We start from the raw sequence: 19,281 nt of genomic DNA, 5'->3' as shown, positions 1-19,281 counted from the left end.
GTTGACAACGAGTGGGACTCACGGTTTTGTACGGAGAGTCGTGAGGGATATCTATAGAGTTGTTATTACCGTCTTGGAGTTTCGCAAAAAATCACAAATCGTCTTGAGGGTGATATTTGTAGAGATGTTATTACCACCAATTAAACGATTGGACGTAGTTAGATTGTAACCAACTTGGAAAAAATATTATTTTTATAAAATAATAACTGCACATATTTGAAAAAAATCAAAATAATTTATTTTCGTATAACTGAGTAGATCCAAGTATTGTTAGTGTATACAATGTTCTTATGAGACTATGGTAGGTACTAAGCAGATAAGATAACACTTACTTAATTTCCATGACATTCATGTACACTGCCTCATTAAAACTTCTGTTTCATTTCAAATTAACACTTCACATCAAATCGAAAATACAAACTGAGACATGGATGCACAGGCAAGCCAAAAAAAGAGACCAGCACTGGGAATCGAACCCAGGTCCTCAGCAATCCGTGCTGCGTGCTGTAACCCCTACACCACTGCTGGACCTCACTGTCTCAGTTTGTATTTTCGATATGGTTTCACGGGATACCCGTAAAAGTAACAAATTTGGAGTTGAAATAAAAAATACAAAAAGACTCCAAAAAACTAATCATAACACCACATCAAATTAAACTGTCTATCTATGTCAAACCAAATAAATTCAAATTAATGAAATCAAATAAATTTCAAAGACTTTTTAAAGAAATCCGAAACTACTTCCATTCGAATCGAATGAAATCAAAATACTATAGCCTCCTAACGCCCAAAATCCTTTATAAAGGACTTATCAGTAATTTGACATTGAACCCTCTCAGAAGTGACATAAAGTTTCATGTTCATAAAACAAAAAATTGACTTGGGCGTTAGGATAGAAAAGCTGAAAAACTATTGTCATTTCAAAGTAGGTATCTCAAAAAGAACTGAAGGATTTAAATCAACTATTTTATCCAACACACACAAACACCGCAGAAACACTCGCTTTCACGTTAAATAACCGCATTGAAATCGGCCCATCCGTTTGAGAGCTATAATGCCACAGACAAACAGACCGTTGGGTGAAACTTATAACATCCCATTTTTTGCGTCAAGGGTTAAAATGTGAACAAAACTCGTATTTTTTACAAAATCCGTCATAGCCGGGAGTGTGCAACACGGGCGTAATGTCTGGCTGCCGGGCCGTATGAAAAAAAAGAAAAAAAAAATACAAATATAACTTTTTTGGTTGAATATGACTTTTAATTTCGTTGTAAAGATTTGTCGTCACAGCCATGGTCTAGGTCGTTTTGACGTGGGTTAAAAATTTCAAAATTCATGTGCGAAATTACAGTGAAAAAAGGATAGCTGAACTAGTTAGGCTACTTGACGTGGTTCACCTTGTTTACGCATATTTTTTATGTCATTATTCTATTTTGCATAATCTGTTTACGCATAATAGTATTTATGCCGAAACTGTTTTCGCATAACAGTTTACGCAGAATTCTCTTACGTATTACCAATGTAAGCCGAATGGGCTTTACGCATAATTTGTGAATTCCGAATATTACGCAGAAAATTACTTACGCATAAATTAGTTACGCAGAAAGTTACTTACTCCGAAGAGATCCCTTTAAGGGATAAGTTCGCCTTTGTACATCTTATTATCCTGTGTTATGTTATTTTCATGTGTTTTATGTACAATAAAGAGTTTTACAATACAATACTTTCGCATACTTTTTTTTTTATTCGTCTGGATGGCAAACGACCAAGTGGGTCTCCTGGTGGTAAGATATCGCCACCGCCCATAGAACAGGCATTGTGAAGTTTTAATTTATAATACATATAAAAAAATTGACAAATACTGTATTAACGTGTGAACCAAATTTAAACTTAATTGAATCAATAGATTTGGAGCTACTTCGCTGTGAAAGATAGATATATAGACAGGATTCAATTAATTATTCATTCGTCATTATTAAATGGAAAAGTTATTTATGAACACAAAAATAAATTGAAATTATTAACTAATTCAGGTTAAATGGTTTCCTTCACATTTTGTATCAATTCATCTTTCAAAGCAATCAGAGTTGTCTTCTAAGGTAAATAGAATCGTTACAAAAATAAACCTATTTATTTCTACGTCGCCACTTACGTGGCTGCCAGATGTCAAATGCCGCACGCGCACGCATGCTCGCACATACAATTTTTTACATATTTATACTATTACTTAACGGTTAATTGGTGTCAAGTGTCCCATGATATCTATTTATTTTTTATTTATTTACTCAAGTAAAGTTATCATCATCATCATCATCCCAGCCTATATACGTCCCACTGCTGGGCACAGGCCTCCTCTCAGAACAAGAGGGCTTGGGTCGTGGTTCCTACGCGGGCCCAGTGCGGATTGGGAACTTCACACGCACCATTGAATTGCTTCGCAGGTTTGTGCAGGTTTCCTCACGATGTTTTCCTTCATCGCAAAGCTCGTGGTAAATTTCAAATGTAATTCCGCACATGAATTTGGAAAAACTCAGAGGTGCGAGCCGGGGTTTGAACCCACGACCCTCTGTTTGAGTGGCGATAGGTCAAACCACTAGTAAAGTTATGTATGAATGTATTTATTTAAGAATTAGAAAATAGAGAAAACGTTGGTCTTATTAGATCCTACTAGCCGGTTGCCCACAACTCCGTCCGCTATCCCGCGGGAACTATAAAATTTTCCGGGATAAAAACTATCCTATGTCCGTCTCCGGAATTTAAACTATCTGCATTCCGAATTTCATCTAAATCGGTTCAGCGGTTTAGACGTCGATGAGGTAACAACAAACAGACTTACAAACTTTCGCGTTTATGATATTAGTGCCATATAGAATTTATATCCAGCCGTGACAGTACGTTTACTATCTTATTCAAAGGCAGCAAATGACACATCGTCAACGTAAAAGTACTGTCAGAAAAAGCAATATTTTCCGAGACACGGCATCGACAGCCGATACAGTGAGGGTCTGCAGCATTACTATTCATAAGGGGGCCAGCCACGTATACCCCCACTTTAGATTCCATTAGGACCCGCGTAGAATTCACTTTTAAACCCTTGCGGTGCCAAAAACCCGTATAAATATTTACAAGGTTAAAACCTGAGCCCGCTTCAAACAGAACTAAACTTTCCCGTTCCGTGTTTACAGTTAAATTTAACTTCGTCCCGGACATATTTGTTTTAATAAATAATTTCGCCCGTGTTGTACGAAAAATGGTCGGCCAAAGTGAAAAGTAACTACGTCAGGGCCTCAAAGAAAACGATTTGCGCGCCGAAATGAATTGTTGCTTTTATAAGGCCAATTATTTTTGATGTCTTATGCCTTTCTTGGCGTACAAAAATCTTACACTGTATATTATAACTCAAAGCATTAGTTTGAATGCGGGAGACGCGAACACCTACTCTTCTAGAAGACAGCCGGCCAAGAGCGTGTCGGGCCACGCGAGGGTTCCGTATATGGCACTAGATGGTCTGACAACGTTGAAAATTATGGGCAACCGATGGCAAGTGGTCAGTTGTCGTTTGTTGTATTCTAAGGGCCTTTGTTCAATTGTGGACGTCTTCCGGATAATGATGATATGACAAGTATTCAATATTAAATTTTGATCGTCAATTACTCGTTATCTTGTAAAACTTACTAGGCTGTGATAGTTTTCTTTTAAATTCATTTTATTTATATTTTAAACCAACACGGTTTGGCTTACGGAGGAGCACCTTTGCAAACGGATCTCTAAATCGAAAAATGCGTCCCTAGCAAACTTGTAATGTTTTTTGGAACCTCACACCAAAGCCTCACACTATGGGTTCAGACGAGAGAAAAAAAATGTCGTCGGCGTCTAAAAATAATACATCGTGTACAATAAGCCACTAAGAGTCTTGAAAGTTTTTCGGGGGCACTGGATAGGATTCAGACCCTCATCTCCTGGCTATACGCGGCGATGGTCCTACCAACTGGACCACACAGTGTAAACGATTGGCATGAGTGAGTTGGTCGAGCCCCTTCGTCCAGTTATTAGGACTCTTGGCTCGTTAAGCCTATAATCTTTTTCGTTTTTCAAAAATCTTAGAGTAGATATAATGTTTTAAATTTTCGTGATTTTCACTCAACTAAATATTAACACAATCGGGAATTATCACGCTAACAACTATAATAATTTTTTTATTCGACTGATGGCAAACGAGCAAGTGGGTCTGCTGATGGTAAGAGATCACCACCGCCATAGACACTGCAACACCAGGGGGACTGCAGATGCGTTGCCAACTAGAGGCCTAAGATGGTATACCTCAAGTGCCAGTAATTTCACCGGCTGTCTTACTCTCCACGCCGAAACACAACAGTGCAAGCACTGCTGTTTCACGGCAGGATTAGCAAGCAAGATGGTGGTAGCAATCCGGGCGGACCTTGCACAAGGTCCTACCACCTGCAATTAAGCAAACGTTCGAGTGCTCGACACGCTAATGCCAATAGACGACACCCTGCTGTCATCTCTATTGCTTATGACTTAAGATTAAAGATGCCAACTATTGGGACAGTGGCGAACACTCGTACGTTTACCTCACCGCTACGTTTCAACCACAATACGGTGGCCACAAGTAGAGGTTAATAATAGAAGGTAAAACAAGAAAAGGTGATAAATACTCGTATTTATTGCTTAGAATAGATATCTATGTAACCGTAAAAATGCCAAAAAAGTAAATATCTCGTTTCCAATTTCATGTCTATTATAGTCAAATACCACAAACGGGACTTATCACGCTATTATTATACAAGTAATATTTACCTCGACGTTTCGGCAACGTTACAGTTGCCGTAGTCACGAGTAGACTGAAGTGTGGGTGTCAAGTCTGCCTAGCAAACGCGAGTGCTCGCCACCTGCCCAATAGATCACTAACCTGCCGGTCATCTCTATTGCTAATGACATAAGATTGATGCCAGCTATTGGGACAGTGGCGAACACTCGTACGTTTACCTCACCGTACGTTTCAACCACAATACGGTGGCCACAAGAAGGTTAATAAAAGGTAAAACAATTAAAGGTGAAAATACTCGATTTATTGCAGAATAGATATCTAATGTAACCGTAAAAATGCCAAAAAAAGTAAATATCTCGTTTCCAATTTCATGTCTATTATAGTCAAACCATATCGAAAATACAAACTGAGACATGGATGCACAGAAAAACCAGAAAAGAGACCAGCACTGGGATCGATCCCAGGTCCTCAGCAATCCTGCTGCGTGCTATAACCAGCACGCAGCAAGCAAGGAAAACACTCGTCTCTAAGTTCTTGATTTAACTAGCAACTGTATTCACTTCCGTTACTATCATTACTCTAATTTGATTCAGATTATTCATGTTACATTTGTCAATAGGCAAGAAACGGAAGATTTGATTACAGAATGTCGATAACAGAAGTGACTGAAATTCTGAACAAGATAAAAGATGTGAATATTTCAAAATGATCTTTACTGTTTCACCATTCATTGATTAAACTAATGTGACAAATATCTGTGATGCCGTCTCTGTTTGTTTTGTCCGAATAGACAGAGACGACATCACATTTATCTGTCAAATAAAATTTATAAATGAGTGGTGAGACAGGCCCTAAATCTGGTATTTAAACTGAGATTCCGGGATTTCACCACCGGACATTACTTACATTGCATGAAAAAGGTTCATACACATGTCTCTAGATGTAGCAGTTGAAGTTTTGGGTTTTTACATTCGTACAGTCGAGGAACCTGAATAAGTACCAAGGGGGCTACTACGAAATTCGAAATTCGATGTTTTTATCGTACCGTCCCTCTCACTCTCGTATTAAATAACATAAGCGTCAGCGAGACGGCAAGATACGAAGTTCGAATTTTGCACTTCATAGTACAGGCCCTGGGTGGAACCTTTGTGCTACTAATGTAATGATGACATCCTATACATTTGCCAAAGAAATCATAGCGAAATAGTTTATGAAAAGGTTCCCCTCTTAAACATGATTCTGTTTCCTCAACTGTTTATTCCGATCCCGTAGAAATATCAGGATAAAAGGTAGCCTGTGTGATTCTTGAAATCCTATTTATTCAAATCTGTCCAGTCGTTTCAGCCTAAAAGATTAACGCACGCAAACATTGCAACATGAAAAAGTAAAAGATGAATGTACGTGATTATGTCTTGTGCTATACTGTGTTCTTTCCTCAACAGCTCTCTTATCATCTCATCCCTGAGAGCTTACTCGATTGCTACCACTCTTGACACAAATCCTGTTATAAAGGAACAAAATACTTGTTGTCGATTCTCCCCGCAATAATAAAGCGAAGTTAATCCCTCTTCCGCTCCAAGTGCGGGTGGCAACTGGGAAACTTTAAGACAATCCGCACATACAACGTTAACACAAATTATTTCCATTCACGTTATAACAAGATCATCGTTTTCCTCCATTGATGCCCTCAAGCCGACGCCTCATTATGCTCTCGACACGACACAAATTACTTTCGCCCGTCCCTGCCCTGGTATTGTTTCAAATATGATTATGTTCATACAGGAAATAAAAGAGCAAATCTACCGCAGAACTTGCTCTTTTGGGATATTACTGAGATACCGTAGAATTCATTTGTGCTAGGCGTCAAAGTTTTAAAGATAATGCGGTGCCTAACGAGTCAAAATAGAAAGAAGTAAACAAGACAATACATTTGAGGCCAGTTTTACAACTCTCAGCTGTCGTAAACATCAGGAACTTATTAGAAATTAATTCAAAAGGCTCTGAGTGATGCACAATCTTACTCTCAACAGACAGTGTGCACATATTTGTGTCACTTGATATCAGCTCAAAATTAAGTTCAAATTCAAATTCAAAAATTTCAAATTCAAATCATTTATTCAGTAAATAGGCCGCAATGGGCACTTTTACACGTCATTTTAAAACTACCAGCGCTTTCGGAAAGACCATCATTGCCAAGAAGAATGCGCCGCAAGAAACTAAAGAAAAGTAATTATCAAGACGTGTACCTATTTTTTGATTCCTTTTTTTTGTAACATAGCATTTCTTATATCTGGGTTGGTACAGTCGAGTTCATATACTTGTGAGCAAAAATTTGATCAAAAATATCTGAACATGCTTATACAAGTTTATGAACTCGACTGTAGACCCTTATGTACGTAAAATATATAATTACTCCGCTTTGTCTCGCGGGTTTCTCCTATGGATTGGAAGTAGGTACCTATAAAAAATGTGCTAGGTCTCTAGAAACGTGGAAGTTTCGAGAAATCTTAGGTCACCTCTATAATCTTTCAAGAAATATGTTTCGCAAAATTTAAGCCTCTAGCTCCAATAGTTGTGTGTTGTCTGTCTGTCAAACACCTTACTCTTTTAAAAGTGGAGATGTCTACTGCTATTTACAGCTGGGCATTTTCACAAAAAAAATTACCCATATTTTAACCCATAGTTTTTCCTACTCAGAATCAAAAGCACAATCGATTCAGATGGTTTAAAAAAATGCCCCAATCAAAAATGACAATTTTGTGACGTTTTTTTCATACACTCGGTATGGGCGTCGCAAAACTGACTCATCATCATCATGTCAGCCGAAAGACGTCCACTGCTGGACGAAGGCCTCCCTCAAGGATCTACTCAGACCGGTCTTGTGCTTTCCACATCCACAGTGGATGCGGAAAATTTGTATGAAAAAAGTAACACGTTTTTTTTTAAAACGCCCAGCTACGAGTATTTGTGTGGCAAAAACCAACATTTAATCACATCTCCCCTTGATTTTGTCATCACAATTCCGAGGTCACAATGGCATTACGGGACTTAGAGGAAAACTCGCTGAAAAAACATGGGCCCAATAAAAATAAAAAGCAGAAGGAAGCGGGGCGACGGTTTTATTTCGCTGCTATAACTAGATTCGATTCGAAGTTAGACTCGACTGGTATTGGTTTTCATTAACTCGCTTTTGTTTAAGGCGACCATAAAAAGCTTTACTGCTTTCGGATAAGGTTTCCCATGCAAGAAGTAAATGAGCGGTTGAAACGACTGGAAAAAATTTCGTGCGTTGACATTTACTTTGTAATAGAAGTTCGAGCATTCACCGTTTTTAAATTTGTCAAACAGATCAGAGCCAAGCGTAAAGTCAAAAATTGCTGCGAACATCTACACGATCATAGGAACTAGGAAACGTTCTAGTAAATGCTCGTTAAAATTTTTATTCTTTGCAATGATGTTGGACGGATACTCGGCAAAAAGCCTGAATCAAACTTAACGCCGTTTTGCTTGAATGCTCGCTAGAACGCTCCCTAGAATGCTCGCTGAAACGCTCCTTTTTATTTTGTGAGCTTTAAAAATAAAATGCTCTAAATGAGCATTCAATTAAATGCTCAAGTTTATCACCACTCTATTTATTAAACCAAGATACTAAAATGAAGTTTCATGTGTTACCCGTTTTTTCTACATCTCATAAATAGTGATGTGCCACAACCGGTAATCACCGAAAAGTTTCGGTAAGTACGTATGTTATACGTGTTAAATGTTAAGATATGAACGGATTTGTGACGTACTAACACACGTATGGCACTTAAGACATTCTAAAAAGGTAAAATGGGTCTAATGAATTTGCTTATGAGATATTTCGACTTTTTGTAGATGTTGATGTTTAAATTTCATTTTAATTCTAAGCAAGTTCTGCCTAAAAGCTCAATGCTTATGGAAAGTAGAATATTGAATGCTTTAATTTATTATTTTCCATTAAAATATTATTTTTTACAGATTATTTGCAATAATGTCGAAAACCGAAATCAGAGAGCAGCACTATTAGTATTATGCCAGCATATTATTTTTACATTTGAAATTTCATACTGTCAATTTAGTATCTTGGTTAACTTAATATACTATAAAGTTACTACCTACTCGTTGTACATGAATTGCCATCACATCATGCTACGAGATACCAAAAAGTACGGTCAACAAAAAAAATGGACTTAAAAATTTATTTTTCATAAAACTTTTCATTTTACAAGCTTTTATTTAACTTGCAATATATTATATATGTATGTGTGTATGTCAAATGACATGTGGTAGGTATGGTCAAATCTTGAAAGTGTAATTGACCCACTTAGAGTGGTCGGATTGACTTGAAATCTGGTACGAAAGTGTAGTTTGGATGACAATGCAAGTACAGCCTACAAAAAAGCTTGTAATATTAAAAATGATGTTTTACAAAAACTTATTTGAACCACGGTTAATTGCTTTCCTGCATCCTTATTTCTACCAAAATGTCATTAATTCTTTAATCAACGTACGTACATAGATCAAGCCCGCACGATATTGCACTCACAGGAACCATGTTGCATTTAATTTCGAAAATAACCTCTTAATTAAAGTTTGCTTCGTGCCAGAGGAGCTCTATTTCGTTGCATTCCCTTTCATTTAAAAAATTGCTCCAAAAATGTAAATTTTATCCTTTGATGTTAAATCCTATGAACTACCACGACTATCACTAGAGTTCGATTATTGAGCATTTCTAATAAATTATGTACGTTTCATTTTGCGATTTCATCGAGAAACAAAATATGACAAACAAAAATTATGTCAAATATTACGTACATTATAACGTGATTATAACCTTGAAAAATTATACAACCAAATACGCACCCGTACACGGAATTATCCAATACTAGCTACGTGGGATCTCCGGCGATATAACCTGTATGAGTATTTGAAATAAAATGATGATGAACTAGGTACATAGGTATTAAATATAATGACCCGGATAACTCACGTCTTAAATCGAGTTTAGCTCGACATGTTTCGGGTAGTCGCGCGAGCAGAGCGGCGGCGCGCAGTGCGCGTGTTGCAGCAGCCGCTGAGTCGCGTTGCTCCGAAGACGAAGGGCTACGGATTAGCCCGAAACATGTCGAGCTAAACTCGATTTAAGACGTGAGTTATCCGGGTCATTATATTTAATATGAGTGAGTCTCACGGTAGTTTCATGTTCAAAATAGGTACATAGGTACTTAATTTTTTAATAATTTATTTCAGTCCCTGCTTACATTCTTCCATGATTATATGGAGCCATACTAATATTATAAATGCGAAAGTGTGTGTGTTTATCCGTCTATCACGTCGAAACGGAGCGACGGATCGACGTGGTTTTTGGTATAGAGATAGTTTATGGCTCAGAGAGAGACATAGGCTACTTTTTATCCCGGAAAAATGCACAGTTACCGAGGGAACACACACCGCGCGATGACCGAATTCCACGCGGGCGAAGCCGCGGGCAAAAGCTAGTATTATTATAAAGGCTGAATCTAAAAACCATACCGTGAAAACGTACCTGGTATCCCATTCCTTTTCTACATACGTTGTAGTTGTAGTTGTTATAGTTCGGATACTTTTTCAAACCCAAGCTGGAGTTTAAATTACTACATCGCTGGCTTCAGAATACAGAATGGGTATAGATCCGAAGTTAAGCAAAACAAGAAGTATTCTTCTTATAAGTTCGAGGATTCTTCGTAAACCGCGACCCGGGAACTTTTCCCTAAAACCACTAGTCAGGAAACAAACTCTACTTTTTTTGATGAATCGGCGTATTGGATGGGAGTATTCACGTGAACACGTTTTTGTCAAAACTCTTATATCTTTAGACGAGTAATTCTTGTGTATTTATTTATTTACTAGTGTTTACCAGCAGTTTCAAACCCCGGCTCGCACCTCTGAGTTTTACGAAATTCATGTGCGGAATTAAATTTGAAATTTACCACGAGCATTGCGGTGAAGGAAAACATCGTGAGGAAACCTGCACAAACCTGCGAAGCAATTTAATGGTGCGTGTGAAGTTCCCAATCCGCACTGGGCCCGCGTGGGAACTGTGACCCAAGCCCTCTTGTTCTGAGAGGAGGCCTGTGCCCAGCAGTGGGACGTATATAGGCTGGGATGACCAGCAGCTTCGCGTGCGTAAACCATTATAAAACCAGCAGTTGTATCGAAATTCCGAGGTTTTACTAAAATTCCCGTGGGAATTCCCAAAAATTACATTGTGGATTTCATTAACATAGTATACTAGTGCTGGTTCCCTGCCCGCGGCTTCGCCCCTGGTGTAGTTTTTTTTTTCTAAATCTTCTCTTATAAGAACCTTCTCCTGACAATAGCAAACACAACAAAAAAAGAACTAGCGAAATCGGTCCAGCCGTTCACGCGTGTTGCCGTGACCAAGGGAAATAGGGAATTATTTTTTATATATTAATAAAAAAACATTAAATACCCGCGCCCAATTTCATGTCTCTGACCTTGGTTGAATGCTTCTGTTGGAAACTTTAACCAGGTAATCTGTCCAGCTCGTTGGTCGACGTCCTACGCTGCGCTTGCCGATCTTCGGTCTCCATTCGAGAACTTTTCGGCCCCAACGGCCATCTGTCCTCCATGCCTGACCGCCACTTCAATGAGCTGATTCGCTTGGCTATGTCGGTGACCCTCGTTCTTCTACGTACGGAAGAGATGAGTCCTATCTAAAACAGGGCACAGGACTGACTTCGGTCTTGATCTGCTGATTTAAAAGAAGTTATCCTTATTCTTAGAAGTTACCAAGTTGTTACAAGTTGCATTTTGCTTTGTCTGTGTATGTTATGAGGGCAAACGCACGTTAAGTTAACATATCAACAATCGCTCATGAATAAATAGAATAACAAATGTTTTTAATAACATTTATTTACGTTTATCTCGACAGCGTGCTAAATTAATATTAGCATTCTCGAAAACAAAACTCCTAGAACCAATAAACTCAAACCAAATATTGCTAATTGATAAAAAGATCTGCTTAAAGCTCTCGCCTGGCCCTACTACGAAGTGCAAATTCGAACTACGTCTCTTGCCGTCCCGCTGACAGTTATTTATTTAATACGAGAGTGAGAGGGATGGTACGATACGAACTTCAATTTCCGAATTTCGTAGTACCTCTCCTGACTTCTCAAGGGTACCAAGTAACGACTTATCGGAATTAAGGTTGGCCACTTGTTATCATACAGATTGATTTGCGGGGGAAATATGTGGAAAATTGAAGCGGCTTGCGGTCAATTTGCGTTGATTTCTCCATCCAGCCCGGAGCGTGCGCGCAGGCTGAATCCAAATGAGGCAGGGTCCGGCCTAGTTCGCGCGGGTGGCTTGAAACATAGTGCCACTACTTCAGTCGAGTTCATAAACTTGTGAGCAAAAATTTGAGATTGTTTTTTTTTAATCTTTTTGTATTTTTTATTTCTATGGCGAATTTTTGTTACTTTTACGGTGATCCCGTAAAACCCATATCGAAAATACAAACTGAAATATAGATGCACAGAAAAACCAGAAAAATAAGACCAGCGCTGGAAATCGAACCCAGCTGGCCGCTGGTCTTATTTTTCTGGTTTTTCTGTGCATCTATATTTCAGTTTGTATTTTCGATACAGCAAAAATTTGATCAAAAATATCTGAAAACGCTTCTACGCCGTACTTTGATAGTGGAAACCTCTTCTGTTGTGTACAATACAATTAGTTACCTTAAAAGTAATGTTTCACAACCATTTAGGTACAGAAACGACGTTGAAAGTATAGTTTATTTATGTAAAACCTGGCGGCAAACTTATAACATCTCTCTATCTCTCTATCATCGTCTATTTGCGTTAAGGGTTAAAAAATGTTACGACCCTGAAAACTGACAGATAACTCACAGCCTGCCTAGATCAAAAATCAAAATGTTTCTCCTGCAAGTAGGCGACAAAGTGCTCTTTTACATGTCACTTTTTTGTATTACCAGCGCTTTCGGAAAGACCATCATATTGCCAAGAAGAATGCGCCGCAAGAAACTTAATAGAAAGTCTTTTTTTTTTTCAAAACATAAAACGAAATATAAAAATGAAATTTGACAGACGTTGATATAACTTATGGGAAGTAATGTTCCACTAAAATCAATGCTAACATATTTTATTACAATAACTATATATCAATATCCAGTGGCACTCCACCCCGGAACTTGCTTTTTGACATTTATATTCCCCGGGAAGCCTGGCGAGGGCTCGATGGGTTTTTATCAGGCACAATGCCGCCTTCGGATTGCCTTTTAAACCTCAAAGGCCATTTGAAGTTATAATAGTTCTCTGCCCAGTTTACTTAGGCTAAGTAGGTTGTTTTATGGGTTTCTTATGTTGCTAATAAAATAATGGAGGTACGCTCTTTGTGTTTTGTAAGCTCTGAAATTTATTTGATGTTTTATATGATTTTTATTATTTGGTTAACTAGATGGTTACAGATCTAGTGATTTTTTACTATCGTATGTTGTCGGATACGGTCGTATTTATCTCGCTGTCTCAAATAGCTTCAGTAAACTTCAGTAAGCTAACATAATACGAACTGTTCCGACAAAATACGATGACAAAACATTATTCAATACATCTGTACGTATAGTTAAGGTACTAAGGTACTTACGTAAACAGAGGCGTCTTTAAGACCTATAGTGCAGGGTGTGCGTTGCACAAGGGCGCAGCGGTGTTAGGGGCGCCGGCCGCGGCCCTTTGTACCTATTCCATTTTGACCACGCGCGCCATAGATGGCGCTAAAGTAATAATTGCACACGGGCGCTACATGACATGGGCTAAAGACGCCGCTGTACGTGAATTATGTAATTACCTAATAAATTAATATAGGTACCTAATATTAGTTTTAGGAGTCTTTTTGTATTTTTTATTTCAACTGCAAATTTTGTTACTTTTACTTAATAATTATAGATTAAAACAATTTACATTAAAAATTACTCATGTACATAAAATAAAAATAAAACCTACTAATTACTGAAAGTAGCCCCTCTTATGCAAGGTCCCGAAGATACTGGCAGCGTTTCCTCTTCGAATAGCTAATTCTTTGTCCGAGGAAGCTGCCAGCTCTTCGTTCCCCTATGACGTCTAGATACTAACCTTTTTGATATTTATAATATTAATTTTAACTATCTTCCTCAGAACTGAAAAGCGAATCAGTGGACAGTGCCAACACATCTACCGGCAGCTCTCAAGAAGAAGAGCCGAAGGAGGCCTGGATGCGGGCGCCGGCGGGCGGCGTGGCCGTCCGGAGTGGGGAGGACGCCTTGCTGACGTGCGTGGTGCTGGGAGCGAGGGGGAAGCCCGTGCTGTGGCGGAGGGCCAGGGACCTCCAGCTGCTGACCGCCGGGGGCGTGAGGGTCACCAGAGACGACAGGGTCAAAGTGCTGCATGATGACTGTGAGTATTCTTCCTCATTTCACTATTGGCAAGTCGTGGTAATAATATCAAGTAATTTATTGAATCAGGTGTTACTTTGCGGAGGTCTAAATGAAGTATAAACTGAATTCTCCCCTGCGACCTTACAATAGCTACTTCTATGCGACAAAATAAATGTGTGTTTATACAGCTCCTTCGCCTCCTTACTGTATGTAAAAATACACATAGATCATAAAACCCAACTTTCACCACCGCCACACTACGCTGACCTCATTTGGGAATACAGGCGTTATGTTTGTATGTGTAGATATTTGTGACACGTTGAGCACTCACAAGTAAATACTACCATGACAATCAACAACTTTTTGACATTTGAAACGTTTACCATTCTTTGAGCACCTGGAGTGTATAGCGAGAGCGAGTTCTGCTGTACTTATGTTCGATAGATTTGTTTTTCTAATGTTCACAATTTCCTTCGCAGCTGAAGAGCCCCTCCAAGGGCCGGGCATCGCGAAGGGCGGCGACGTGTGGGCGCTTGTCATCAAACAGGTTAAGGCGTCCGACGCGGGGCTGTACATGTGCGAACTGAACACGGAGCCTCCGGTCAGGAGCTTCCACAGGCTCACTGGTAAGAACGACGAATACCGGGCGATTCTTTAGACGTAGAACCAACCCTAAAGCTTTGGTTTCCTAGGATCAGCGGTGTCGTCATATATCCGTGAATGACGTCACTAGAACGTTGTCTATGTACCTAAAACAAATGGTGCGGTTTCCTAAAGAGCGGTGTCAACACAACGTAGACAACGTTCTAGTGACGTCATTCGCCGCTTAATTACGGCCGCTATATGACCGCACCGCTGGTCCTAGGAAACCAAAACTTAAGTAACTCAGTTGATTATGAACAAGCCTTTCAATGAACTGAAACAATTATTTTGGTCACGGGCGATCTTATGACAGCTACGTTTATGCAAGAAAAGTGTACATGCAGTTCCTCTACCGCCACACTGTAAGAACACACACAAATCACACAAGCCCTATCAAAACCACCACACTACACTGACGCGTTTCGAACTCAACCAGAGCTTATCTTCAGAGCAACACAACCGTTCACCATGCTACCAGATGTTAGACTAGCTTGACTAACATTTCGTAGAAGGCCAAAAGAATGAGAATTTTTCGAAGAATTCATTTCCAGCAAGCTGAAACATTTCATTACCTATACCTTTGTTTGGTCCTAAATGCGTTTAATCCGGATTTGCCCCATTCCAGGAGGTGTGCATAACTTTTGATTTCGGCTCTACCACTGCACCGAATTTGAAGTTTTAAATGCTCATTCGACGTAGAATCAACATTCTTTAATATTGAATAGAATTACGTTTCCGGCGGAAGTACCGTTTTTGTGCTACAAGCAAAAAACTGAAAAAGAGAAAAAGTATCGTGGTTATTTGGCTCCCAAAAAGTTATGCACACCTCCTGGAGTGGGTCGCAATCGGATTACACGCATTTAAGACCAAATGAAGGTATTAAAATTATTTCCAGCTCAGTGGAAATTAATTCCTGAAAACGCTTTCGAAGAAACTTATTTGATTAGCCTATAGTGAGAATTAGTGAGATTTTTTAGTATTCTTTTGTTATTTTTTTTGGCGTGTGAAATGCGGACTAGTAACACTCCAGTAATATTTATTGAAAAACAAGTATGTTAATTTAATAAAATGTAAAAAAATATCGGGCGGTGAAGGAAAACATCGTGAGGAACTTGCACAAACCTGAGAGGTAAATCAATGGTGTTAAGATCAAAATCCGCGCTGGACTCGCATGGGCCCAACAACCCAAAACCTCTTAGACTGAGATAGAGATGGATGGTCTAATTCTAATACTATATGGAACCATAAAGTCAAAGTGGTTCTATAGAAACTAACTAATTTCCAACGCCTTCGACACAAAACTTTGGGTGTTCGGTAGAAGAATAACTTTACGAGAGGAGCCGTTTAGTGCTAACAGCATTAAGGAATTAAAGTAGTTGTGTCTTCGCGACAAACATACTTAGCTGAAACTTTGCACCTTTACCAGGCAGAGTTCAAAAGTTTAGTTCCTTCAAGTTAAATTCAATTAGAACCACTTTAAATGCGTAAAACGGTACGTTTTCATACATAAGTAAGCCCTGGATAAAATTAGGTACTTGGATCAGTTTTGAATCTGAAATAGATACGAGTACTTGGTAAAAAAAGAGATTTGGTATTCTAAAATTTCACGCCAAATAAAAATAAACAAAAACAAAAAAAACCAGATGCCAATATTATGCAATCATCAAAATACCCTGTGCCCTGTCACTACAGAGCATAATATTGGCATCTAGCTTTTGTTTATTTTTATTTGGCGTACAATTTTAGAATACCAAAGCACAGGTCCTGATATTGACGATAATTATATAAGGATACGTCGTTACTACAGAAAAATCAAGTTTGGGGACAAATTAATGAAACCCCAATCTTTCTACCTCTTATCTCTGTATACTCGTACATTCATTCTACACCGTTTCGCAGAAAGGAAATAGCGAACGCGATGTTTAATGACCTAATGTTCTTATACCCACTTTTGTCTCACTTTTTCTTCTTCGTCGTCACGCTCTTGGCAAAGTTGTCGTGGTTTTCACATCATGGGTGGTAACAAGCTTCACAATCCACCGCCATTCCTCCCGCATTGCAGCCCTTCTCTAACATTCGTAGGCTTGTATCACTCAGACAAAGCCAAATTTCTACATCTATCGTTAAATCAGCTCTATCAAGTTGCCTTCTTCAGTTTACACAAATCCGTTCTCTTTCAGTAATATCCAGAGGCCTGACACCTCCAGAAAACACAAACGTAACTGACAGTTACTCCGCGAACGTGCCAACTTTATCACCTATGGCGTTAGCTCACAACTACACGGATTGCTGCTTGGCTGCCAACGTCACCAAGGCTTGTCTCGGCTTCTGCAGCATCCAGACCATCTTGGAAGGCACTGGCCAGGACCCAGAAACCTGCCAGCCTGACTTCCCGTCTATTGTTAAGTAAGTTAAAGATAAAATCACTAGTTTTGATGAGAAAGATGATTGGTAAAATGTGGCAATGAGATAAAATAATAAATAAATAAAATATAAGGTCAAGAGAACTATAGTGGCAGTGGAGCCATTATTACTCAAGCTTGTAAAAAATATCTGAGTTTCATGTTGACTAAAACAAATCAAAATTCAAATAGATTTGCAATTACTGCGGCATAGTATACTGTTTTGTGGCATTACTAAAAATACGAAGAAAATGTAAAGAATTCGCCTAATTCAACATGACGATTAATGATTGAGACGTTAATTCAAAAGGGTTATTTGCGGCCCATTTAATTAAAACAAATCTCACATGGTCCGAGATCGGCAAACGCAGCGAAGGGCGTCCACCAACGAGACGGACAGATAACCTGGTTAAAGCCGCGGGTTCATGGCAGATGCAGGTTACTTCCAACCGAAGCAACTGAAGGTCTATGGGGGAAGCCTATGTCCAACAGTTGACGTCCTACGGCTGATATGATGATGATGAAATCGCAAATGATCACGAGTCCATCGAACGAAAAATATTATTATATCATCAAAGCCTTTATGGGTGAAGGTTAGTCCTCTATAAGTCCCCCTCTCCCAGGTGCATGGCAGACGGACGGAACCACGTCCCTTGCTGTGTCCAGGAGCGCGTCCCGGACATCTGCCAAGACGTCTGCCGTGGCGAATTCACCCCCGTCACCGACAACATCAAGACACATTACTCCTGCGCCGCTTATATGGAGAAAACTTTAGCCTGCATCGTTGAAGGCATTGGTAAGATACTAATTGTAAATTCTTATGGAGCTTTGTGTAAGTAAGAAAGTAATTCTTTATTCGCCAGAATGCATAAAACGTTTAGGTCTTCAGTAATTTGAAAGTGATTGATGAGAAGCCACTTGTGTGCCCTAATACGCTTTTTCAACATTCATAGGTGAACGCTATAGAACTATGAATGATGAAAAAGCGTATCATACTTAAAAACGAATGAATTCAATTGAATTCAGTTGTATTTATACCATACTGTAAAGAATTTGCGATCAAATTTTTGTGTAGATTTTTAACTATTATTATTATGTAAAATTATCAATCTAATGTGATTGATTGCAATCTATTTAAAAATCCGCATTCAATTATTATTCATCATTCAAATTTTACATGAAACTCTGAATTCAGAAACGCCATTACGGGAAAGTAACAATTGTGGCATGATTTTTAATGCTTTAGCATTTGCCATGAAAGTTAATTTCCATATAAATCATTTTCAGAACTTCTCCCAAGTCCACCAGAAGACGTGGAAGTGGAAACACTCAGCGAAAAACAGTTGAATGTAACGTGGAACCCTCCAGTAGAAAACACAGACACTGTCACGGAATATATCGTCAACGTAACAGCGCTTCGGTCCTTCGATGCCCACCTCATCGATCCTTCAGAAAGCTCTATTAGAAACAGTACCATAAAGATGAGCCAACCCGTAACGCATAAGGTTCCAGCTAACAAAACCTTCTTGGTACTTAATGATTTGCTGCCGTTCACGATGTATGAGATCACGGTTACGTCCTACAATATGCATGGGTCCAGTCTGCCTACATATGCTGTTAGGTAAGTTGATTTGTTTACATACATAAGCCAACATATTTCACTGGGATTGCATTTAGTAAAGTAAATGTTCCAGTGCTTGACATCTATATGACGTCATATAGATGACACCCTGCTGTCACCAGTCACCACTGTTGCTAATGACAGAAAATTAAAAATGGCAACTACCGAAACAGTGACCAACACCCGAACGTTTAGCGTAAAATTTTCTCCTCGCAGAATCAATGTCTTTACCTTAAAAGCTCATTTTATTTGAGTTCAATCTATTTAAGATTGGTTTTTTGGAATCTTTTTGTATTTTTTATTTCAATTCCAAATTTTTACTTTTACGGTCATCCCGTAAAACACAGAAACGATATCTCCTGTCCGGGTGAGCGGT

General features: G+C 38.9%; 1 protein-coding gene across 1 annotated transcript in view; it reads left to right on the top strand.

The window, feature by feature from the left end:
- Positions 1 to 14,005: 14,005 nt before the first annotated feature.
- The window catches only part of LOC141441130 (Ig-like and fibronectin type-III domain-containing protein 2), a 40,328-nt gene continuing 35,052 nt past the window's right edge, over positions 14,006 to 19,281 (top strand). The window contains 5 exon segments of the mRNA XM_074105817.1: positions 14,006 to 14,259; positions 14,720 to 14,866; positions 17,063 to 17,288; positions 17,908 to 18,080; positions 18,572 to 18,905. Of these exon segments, the coding sequence (XP_073961918.1) occupies positions 14,079 to 14,259; positions 14,720 to 14,866; positions 17,063 to 17,288; positions 17,908 to 18,080; positions 18,572 to 18,905 (1,061 nt within the window). The 5' untranslated portion in view covers positions 14,006 to 14,078.

The sequence above is a fragment of the Choristoneura fumiferana genome, chromosome 23, assembly GCF_025370935.1.
Source record: "Choristoneura fumiferana chromosome 23, NRCan_CFum_1, whole genome shotgun sequence".
In the NCBI taxonomy this organism is placed as follows: Eukaryota; Metazoa; Arthropoda; class Insecta; order Lepidoptera; family Tortricidae; genus Choristoneura; species Choristoneura fumiferana.
The sequence above is the reverse complement of the archived record's forward strand: the minus strand, read 5'-3'. Positions and strand labels throughout refer to the sequence as shown.